At 37.7% G+C, this 10,132-nt stretch overlaps 2 protein-coding genes across 2 annotated transcripts in view; one reads left to right on the top strand and one right to left on the bottom strand.

Annotated features, from left to right (window-relative positions):
• Nucleotides 1-5,243: 5,243 nt before the first annotated feature.
• Nucleotides 5,244-8,150, bottom strand: LOC123660631. The gene is made up of 2 exons (XM_045595687.1): nucleotides 8,137-8,150; nucleotides 5,244-7,155 (listed from the first exon to the last, which is right to left on the bottom strand). The coding sequence occupies exons 1-2, from the start codon at nucleotides 8,148-8,150 to the stop codon at nucleotides 5,244-5,246; spliced, it is 1,926 nt and encodes a 641-aa protein (XP_045451643.1).
• Nucleotides 8,151-8,879: 729 nt separating this feature from the next.
• LOC123660630 overlaps nucleotides 8,880-10,132 on the top strand; it is a 72,208-nt gene continuing 70,955 nt past the window's right edge. Inside the window, 1 exon segment of the mRNA XM_045595686.1 lies at nucleotides 8,880-9,233. Coding sequence (XP_045451642.1) covers nucleotides 8,880-9,233 — 354 coding nt within the window.

Raw genomic sequence — 10,132 nt, 5'->3', positions numbered from 1 at the left:
ATAAAGCCCTAGTAGTCCTTTGAATTTGAAAGCGTAAATGCTTTGAATAGAAACGATATTAGAGTTCTATTTTAAAACGCTTTCCTGGGATTTATTGATTTTGGAATGACGCAACATTTGCGACCTTAATATTAATATTTTTGCGAACAAATCGTCTCTACAGATACTTAGAATTATTTTATAAGCTCATTCACTTTGTAAGAGTTTTATGTTGTAATTGATTTTGATCAGTTATTATAAAACATTTATATTCTATTACACGTCACTGATATCTTTGTGAAAATTTTATAACCTTTTGTTAAAAACGTTTTTTTTTTTCAGTCAATCGTCCTTTCATTTTGCGTCTTAGTTCACGACAAGATCATGCCAAACGATATGCGGTGACAGCTACTTTTATATTTTAAATGTATACGACAATGTGTCGGGTATATCTGTTTTTTCTGTCGCCATTTTTACCACGTAAAGTGAACCAAAGTATAGTTGTGACTACCTTTTTTCAGTAAGAACAAATTTAATATAAAACAATGTGACAAAATGTGTTTTAAACAGGAATTTCAGTTACACAGTTAACTAAAAACAACTGAGATGAACTTTTTAACCAGCAAGTAGACGGTAGCTTTCGCAACTTCATTGTACAAATTTTATATCACACACCCTCCACTACACCGGATGTCAGTTAAAAAAAAAATGTTATTTCCCTTAGTTGTTACAAAATTTAAAAAATAACGCTCTTCAATAAAAATCTAATTTTGAACATAAGATTTCGCTAAAACAAAAACGTAAATGTTTTCTATTTTTTATTTCAACAATTTAACAGTTAACCTGTATTTATATTTCTTAAAAACGTAATCTAATCTCTTTATTTAATTTGATACAGTATTTTCTGGGATATGTGTAATGGGCACATTTCTATCAGTTAAATTTAAATATATTTTCGAAAGATGAAAAAGGTTCGTTTTGATTAAGCTGTAAAATTACGAACCGAATAGTTCGCATTCACTGACAATCATTGATATCTATACAAGTAAATAAAATTGGAGTGTCTGTTTGTAATATTAAAATAAAGGCTTTAATTTAAGGCTTTTTAACACATCACATCGATATGTGTACACGGTACATATACCAAAATGACATTTTTTACAATTTTTGTCTGTCTGTCTCTCTGTTTGTTCCGGCTAATCTCTATTAAATATAAGTGAACGGTGACAGTGACACGGAATAAGCAACTAATTATAATTGTAATTATTTTAATTATTCTTGTAATGTTGTATTAATTACAAGTTCACTTAAATAATCACAATCTTTGACCTCTCGACATGAGTCATAAATGCGTTCTTATATACGAACTGTAAGATCGTAGTAATCATTTAGCCCGGTGAACGTAAGATTGGGTGTGGTACACCCAGATCAAAATAAATCGATCAATATATTAATACCGATAATGTTCTGTACGTCTGAGTAGCTGCACGGAGGATGGTAAGGAAGCATCAATTGCCATCGCTTCAGTCGATGATGACCTGGAAAACTGTGTTGAAAGGGTTGTCAGTGTACTATACCCATACACTCGTGTTACAAATTTGAACAAACTTATTTTATCTTCTCATTATTGCATCATATTTATATTATTTATATTTTATTCTACTGAATCCGTTAGTAATAATGATATTGACAAACAACTTGCCTCGTTCGGTTGTATAATAATAGTTAATATATTTGTAATACAAATAAATATAATTTACATAAGTAAATAATAAATGCTAAGTAGCCTACACCATAAAATAACAACAAATTACAGTTTTAAATTTTGTTAAGGTTACAGTCATGACCACACCGCGCGATCAATCTTCCTGTGTTTACCCATGCTTCGTGACATTGGCGATATTATCCGGGATATTTTTTTCAATATTTAAAACCATTAAGCAAAATAAATGAAATTAGTCTTTAAGACTCGGTAAATGTGGACAAAGATTCAGTTAAGTATGTTCTTTTTCATATTTAGTCAATCTATTTTATTCTATTAATCTATTTATATATTAATATAATCTATTTTATTTTTAACACAAACAACAAAGATGTTTTTATTTCATAATTTTTGTTGAATTACTGTTCAATTTTAATTATATATTTCTCATACGTTTATAACTTTACCCTGTTTTGTGTCATTAATAAAATACAATAAAATTGAATTCTATTTACTTTAAATAAGTAGTGTTCAGTTCTGTTTACTTTCTTTGAAATTTTCAAATGTCTATTAAATTTCGAAAGGTGACAGACGGGAAGACGGATAGACAGGCTTTGTAATAAGGATCGTTGGGACCGATTAGCTACGAAATACCTATCGCCTTTGACATTTCAGCCTACGGATTCTAGTATCAACGAGCACTGTATTTGATTACCTTTAATACCAATAAACTCTATTGCTTTCGAAATATGAAATAGTAACTACTAAAACACTAAACTTTAACGAAAATATAACAAAAGAATGAAAGAAATATTTCTATTATATTTTGTGTGCCCATAACACAAGAAAAATTATTATATAAGCTTTTAAATGTTTTTATCAATTTAATTAGGATTTAATTAATACTTATGCATATGTACTTTACCATGATAAAAAAAAATAAAAAAAATTGAGATTTGCAAAAAAATAGTAGTTTTAAACAATATTATTTTTAAATAAATTTCAATATTTTTTTTCAGTGCAATGCTTTGTTCATTACAATATATATCAAAAAATATAATATCGCCTATAGAGGCCTATTTAAAATGATTTTCATTTAATAACGTACCTACTAAAGAAAAGAGTATTTATTACAAGAAAAATGTAATGTTTGTGTCGTTTATTTCTCTCCCATTTTCATTGTCATTTGTTTTTGGTTATATTCATAAGAATATTCTAACGAGGTATTTTCCTAGAACGCCTAATATTTTATAATGTGATAATTTAATTAATTACATTTAAATTCATTCATTCATTCAGTTCAGCCTATTGCAGTCCCCTGCTGGACATAGGCCTCCCCAAGTTCGCGCCAGACATCCCTGTTTTCCGCAATCCTCATCCAGCCTACACCGGCAATCTTAATGGTCGGTCCAGCGGGCCGGAGGACGTCCCACACTACGTTTGCAAAGACGGAAATCATTTGAATACTATCAATATTAATTTGAGTAATCGCTATAAAATAACACAAAACACTGACAAAACAACAATAGCAACCATTTGACATCCTATTTATAAATAAACTAAAATATCTTTCTATTTTCAACTATTTATGTAAGTACGTAACTATCGTCGTTTGTAATTTAATACGCTCTAAGTTATAAAAAACATCATCAATTCTATTTCATCCCCTCGTTCTGATGCTGATAACATTTACTCACAATATATCAATGCACATATGCGAAGACAAACCAAATCTTGTTTATCCTGTCTCGGTCCGTACGTTGTTTGCCAAGTCGGTGACTCGTCGATAACTAAATATCAATAAATATCACTCTGATAGCCCTAAAAGCTATGTAAATAAAAGCTACTTTACCCTTGAACTAATATAAATTACATTTAATTTCATAGGGCTCTTTTTAATAACAAGTTGCAATAGAGATATATGATGTAATGGTACCTACAGCTGAGCAAATAACTCTTTTATCAAGAAGAAGGTTACCTCACCTAACGTACCCACTAAGCAGCCAACGACGAATGAATACTTAATTAATTTTTTTGACTTGCAGAATTTCTTGCGATGTTTACATTCACAGCAACACAATATGAATTCAAAACACAAAACATGAGGTAACTAAATAAATAATTTGGGTGTCAATTTTAAGTCGGATGTCTAGAAGCATACACAAAACGTGATAAATCTATTTTTTTAACCAACTCCAAGAAAGGAAAAGGTTTCTCAATTCGACAGTATATATATATATATATATATATATATATATATATATATATATATACACATTTTGATGATTCTTTTTTTGTAGGAAAGGAGATATCCCAAGATCGGTACCATTATATATATATTTTCGTTTGATAGCAAACATAATTATTTGGGTTAGGAGAAAGTATTCTGTGGATTTTTTTTTGTAACAAAACCAACTTTGGGCTATTGTTTGATTGTAATAGGAGCAACTTAACTGAGGTAGGGCATAACAGGACATATCCTGCTGAAAATCTGTAGTTGTCGATCCAATCGGACTGACTGGGGAAGTACCTCGACCTTAGAGAAGATTACAGCTAAATAATACTACTTTCAATCATTGTTGTGTTATTAGGGTGAGTAAGGTGACCAGAGCTCCTGGTCCCCCAGGAGCTCTGGTCACTTTACTCACCATTGGGAGATTGGGAGTAGCGGCTATTCGTAGTGCTTTGTTTGTTATAATTTAATCTCCTAGCAAATATATATATATATTTTTTAATATAAGTTGGGCTCATTAATGGGCATTGGCCATGGGCTCTTAAGTATCCATGCCTTTTTATTTACATTTTAATTTTCAAAGCTTTGAGGCGTATTATTTTCAACACTGCATGCTCCTCACAAATATTCACCAATACACACCTCCTTGCAATTATTCATTATTTATTTATTTAGAAAACCAAAAACTTATACAAACAATTTTTATCATATATATAACCTACAACAAATAATAAATATAATTTCCATAAATTAACATATTTTTTTTTTTTTTTTTTTTTTTTTTTATACACCTCCGACATGGGGATCGGAGTCCTTACTTAAGCTACTCGTTCATACCAGTTCTCGCATTTATTCTTCTCGCACTTTCATCCTGCATACTAATTTTCTTTCTTTCATTCTTCCACATTCACACACTGGGTGGGTTCCCATCTACGCTAGTCCTAATTTCTAATTTTGTTTCTAATTTTGTTTCTTTAACACGGGAAAATGATTGGGGTTTGAGCATAATATTTTTATTTACACTTTTTATCTTATTTTTATCTTTTATATACATAACTTGCATTTACAACAATTCTTGTTTCTATTTTATAACGTAAGATTCACAGTTACTTCGCTAACTTCGTAACTTCAACCTATGGAGGCACTTATTCTAGCTAACCTTTCAATTATGAATATACTTAATAATATCTTACAATTTATAACTATCTTCATGCAAAATTCTAACTATTTTTACATTAAAGATATCTTGCCTTATTACTGTTCCTACTTATATACATTAATTGCTTATGTTACTCTAAATATACCACTATATTAAGTTAACATAATTTCTTAGTGTCTATTTCTATTATTTACATCTATGACTATTTTACTGCAATACTGCAGGAACAGTGGTCTGACTTTTCCGTTTTTAATAATTTCACTAAGCGTTTCTTTTTTCAGTGCTACGCCAGTTTGGCATTGGAAACGCAGCCTCTCATAGGCAAAAGTTGGGCACTCCAGGAGGACGTGGAAGACAGATTCGGGACACCGAGGGTCGCAGACGCACGACGGACTCTCCTTACACTTGAAGCGATGCAAGTATTCGGAGAACCCGCCATGCCCCGTCAACGCCTGGGTGACGAACCTGTCCACCTTTATTTTGCTCGTGATCTTGTATGCGGCTATCGCGTCAGGGAAAAACACCTTGGTGACGCCAGCCGTTTCCCCGTCACGATACCGCCGGTTCCATTCATCAAGCGATTGCATACGAATGCTCCGCTTGATGAATGAAACCGGGCAACTGTCGTAATCGAAAGCGCGTTTAAGCTCCAGCGCAGCCTCCTTGGCCAGATGGTCGGCACGCTCATTCCCCTCTAGTCCTGCGTGGGCTTTGATCCAGTGCAAACTGACACGTTTGCCTTGGAGCAAAGCCCTCTGCAGATGTCCCCGCGCCTCAACGGCCAGGGGATGGAGGGCTTTTGGATTTTTTAAGGTGAGCAGTGCCGACGAGGAGTCGGAATATATTCCAACTGATCCGGCCAAGTCGTCGGCGGCCATCCGCGCCGCCCGGCATATCGCCAGGAGTTCGGCCTGGTAGACCGTGCAATAGGACGGCAATCCAAGCTTGAGGGTTGTGGCTTCGGCAGCGCCGTTCCACACGGATAACGCTGCCCCCACCTTGCCCTCAATCTTGCTGCCGTCTGTAAAGATGTTATAATTATTATCGCTATTGGCGTTGAACTGTTCCTGGTCTACCAGACACTTGAACTCCAAGTCGATATGACAGGCGGGGTGCGGAGACCGCAGAGCCGAGGTCATCCGCTCCACCTCCCGATCCCCTGTCACCCGCTGGGGCACTCCCCTCCGCGCCTCGTATAAGGTTGCTGCTTCGCGAACGCGGAGGTCGAGGGGGAGTATCCCAGCGAGCAGCAGCGCCGAGTTCAGGGAGGTGGTTCGGTATGCCCTGCACAGCTTCTGCGCGAAGCCCCGCTGGACCGCGTTCAGCCGCTTGCGGACACCGAGCTTGTCCACGGCCGGCGCCCAGACGGCGGCCGCATACAAGATCACGGGCTCAACCACCGCTCTGTATATAGTGCGGATTACTTCAGGATGGAGGCCCCAGCTGACCTTAGCCGCACGGGCCAGCTGGTGATAGAAGGCGAGAGCGCGCCTGCAGACGTTTGCGACGTGGGCGTTGAAGGTGAGTTTCCGGTCTATGACGACCCCCAGCAGCTTGATCTCATTCGTCAGGACAATGTCGACCCCACCCATGCGAAGGCGCGGGTCGTTATACTTCAGTTTGCGCGTCACAACCATTGCATTCGTTTTGTGAGGCGCAAACCGAAGCTTATTAGCCGCACCCCACGCCTCCACACGTTCAAGGACGGCATTGGCCCGACGCTCGATCTCGAGAGCCGTCTCACCCTCAAACACCAACACCACATCGTCGGCGAATGCCTGCGCGTAAGCGCCCCCCGCCTCCATCTCCTGAAGCAGTGGATCCAGGAGCAGATTCCACAGAATCGGCCCGCCGATAGACCCCTGCACGCAGCCCTTCCCAGTGTCTCTCACGTGTTCCTGCCCCAGGTACCTCACCCTAGTACGCCTGTCGCTCAGGTAGCTGCCCAAGAGCCCTCGGATGTTTCCGGGGCACTTTTCCTCAGCCAGTCTAATCTTTATTTTTGGCCACCAAGCGTTGTCGAAGGCGCCCTCTATATCCAGGGAAACCAGAACAACGATCTTTTTTCTTCCTAGACACACACTATAAATAACAGAAAAACATTAGTCGGGGTTTGTGTCTAAACGGTCGAAATCATAGTTGCTCCTCGCAAATAAAACTTTTAAAAATTTCAAAAAGTGGTTTAAAGTGCATTATTATATATAAACTGCATATCAAAAGTTGCGAAATTGCACGCCCTATACAGTGACATATCTGGATTTTCAAAATTTAGACTTTTAATTGGTGAAAATCGTGAAAAAACTGTGAGAATTCAAAAGTTTTAAACACAAAAAGTGAAACGCTGCGTTTTTAAGATCGACGACATATAGATATTTTTATATCGTTCGACGGGGCTCATTGAGCACTAAAATTTGAATATACGCTCGGATTTTTCCGAGGAAAACTCACGGAGTTATTCACGGAAAACTGCGGACCACGTGGCCACGTGCACTCACTTCCCGGGGTGCACTGGTAGCGTGACACACCTCAATCGACGCGGCGCAGCAAGGCAAACACGACGGCACTTCGACCATCAAAATCGGATGAGTGCTTAGGGAGATATTGGACTTTGAAAATATTACCGCTTTTGAATCAAATTTTTTTTCCAAAAGTAACGAGAAGACCCCCTTAAAATTTTATTAAATTTTGTTCGCTTTAATTAGATCTAATTACGTTCCTAATTTCAAAATTTTTCGTTCGGTAGTTTCGGAGTTATAAAATTTTTTTTTTTTTTTTTTAAATTTAAGGGTGAGCACAAGGGGGTCCTGGGGTCCAATATCGCCAGAAGTAATCTCGAAAATTTATTTCTAGTGTTAGTATAAGTTAAGCATAGTTTTATTTTGTATTCTTACAATTTTAATCGTAAATTAAGTTAAAAATTTTGAGTTTTTCATCCCCACAATTCGGGGGTTGATTGTAAAAATCTTAAGTTAGTATAGTTAAGTAAAGCGCGACAAGCCCTTTCAAACGAACCCAAACACGGGCTATTTAGTGCAACAGGGGCCGAGTTGAGCAGCTTAAGACCTTGTGGCGGCCATATTGGTCGCCATTTGTAAAAATTTTAAAGGGCCATAACTCGGTTGTTTTTCATTTGATCAAGCTGGGGTTTTCATCATACGTTATATTGTGGAGAGAACTATAACCCCACAAGTAAACGGGCTCTATCTAGAGTCGACCCTCGGATCCCGATTTTGGAACCTGAGCTGGACAGAGCATCGGAAGACGAACATAGAGAGCCGTCGCATGGGACTCTGCGATCAGCGGTTCCCGAAATATCGACTTTCTTTATTTTAAAGAAGTTGACTGCGACCCTACGGCCGACTAAGAGTGAACTTAGAAGGTAGAATATCTCGGGAACCGCTGGTCGTAGCTCGACACGGTTTCTTTTGCTGACAAGCTCTCCGGGAGGGCTCTAGAACTGATCGCAGTGGGTGGCTCTACATAGAGTCCGCAACGAAAAGGTAGAGTTTTTTCTACCTTTTCTTAGTTTAAGTTTAGTAATAAGTAGTGAGAGTACTAGGGCAGTTTTGCCTGCATTTTCGATTAGAGAGCGGCTATAGTGAAACCGCTCTCGCAAGAAAAATAAAACTTCAAACAATTGTATAGTTTGCATCTTATTGACTTTTTTTTTTTTTTTTTTTTTTTTTTTTTTTTTTTTTTTTTTTTTTTTTTTTTTTTTTTTTTTATATTTTTCCTATATTTTAACTTAATTTTATTTTATTTATAATTATTTTAATTTATTTTATCTTACTGGACACGCCTCCGACATGTTCGGCCTGCGCACCCCACCCCAAAACAAGGCCAAACCGGCCCAGACCACGAAAACCGCGAAGAAGACGATAGACGGGGCAGCCTCGGGGCCCCCGTCACGGACGAGCCCTGTCAAGGGGCCTACCCCTACAATGAGTAAGGATAAGGCGGGGGCGGTGGGGGCTCCGGAGCTTCTGAAAGAAGCTATGCTCCACAGTCCTCACCGTCTGTCCCGCCAATCCATTGAGGATAGTGGGACGAAGTCCAGATTGGAAGTGGCTGATGAGCTGAGGCGACGCTGCGTGGCGGCCACGACCAGCTCAAAGTACCTAAAACGGGAGTTGAGGCAAGAGATCGAAATTAACATATTGGTATTATAGAGATATCGTTGAGAAAAATAAGAAAACAACAGCCACAAGTATGTTACATTCCGATACACAAAAAATGCTTATAATAGAATTTTGATGTTCAGACACAGTTAACTAACACTTAACAATACACTATGTGTTTACATAATATGTTACTTGTGTATGTACATATATATAAAAATAATTTATACATTTTTACGGTGACTCAGATAGTATTTTTATAATATTGGTTTTGAATTTTCTTTTAGACTTTGTGAAGATGTCGACGTTTTTAAATAATGTGCTATACGTATGAGGAAGTCTCGGTTACAGCGAGTTTTTTAAATAAGTCGAACAATGTTGAGGAACTTCTAATATACCTACTATGTTTTACCGGTACCAACTATATTTAGAGGTTCGAACACTTATTTTAAATACTAAGTGTGGGCAATCAATCTTACTATCTATTATATCACAGACCAGATCCATATCCAAAAGAATAAGTCTCTGCTCTTACGAAAGCACTTTTCACTGAGGTAGGGCACAGCAGGAATTTCCTGCTCAAAATATGGAGCAGCCCGACTGGGGTAGTACCTCGACCTTACAGAAGATCACAGCTAAATAATACTGTTTTCAAGCAGTATTGTGTTCCTGTTGGTGAGTAAGGTGACCAGAGCTCCTGGGGGGATTGGGGATTGGTTCGGCAACGCGCTTGCGATGCTTCTGGTGTTGCAGGTGTCTATAAGCTACGGTAATCGCTTACCATCAGGTGAGCCGTACGCTTGTTTGCCGACCTAGTGACATTAAAAAAAAAAAAAAAAAGCATTTTATTTTCCGGGCAACCTTCTTTATAATTCTCAAAATTTACGACAGCGAAAGTTTCAATGTTTAATGGGTTTTTTTTGTATACGCTCTAGGCGGAT

The sequence above is a fragment of the Melitaea cinxia genome, chromosome 15 (assembly GCF_905220565.1).
Source record: "Melitaea cinxia chromosome 15, ilMelCinx1.1, whole genome shotgun sequence".
Taxonomy (NCBI): Eukaryota; Metazoa; Arthropoda; class Insecta; order Lepidoptera; family Nymphalidae; genus Melitaea; species Melitaea cinxia.
Note: the sequence above shows the minus strand (reverse complement) of the source record. Positions and strands in the feature narration are given on the sequence as shown.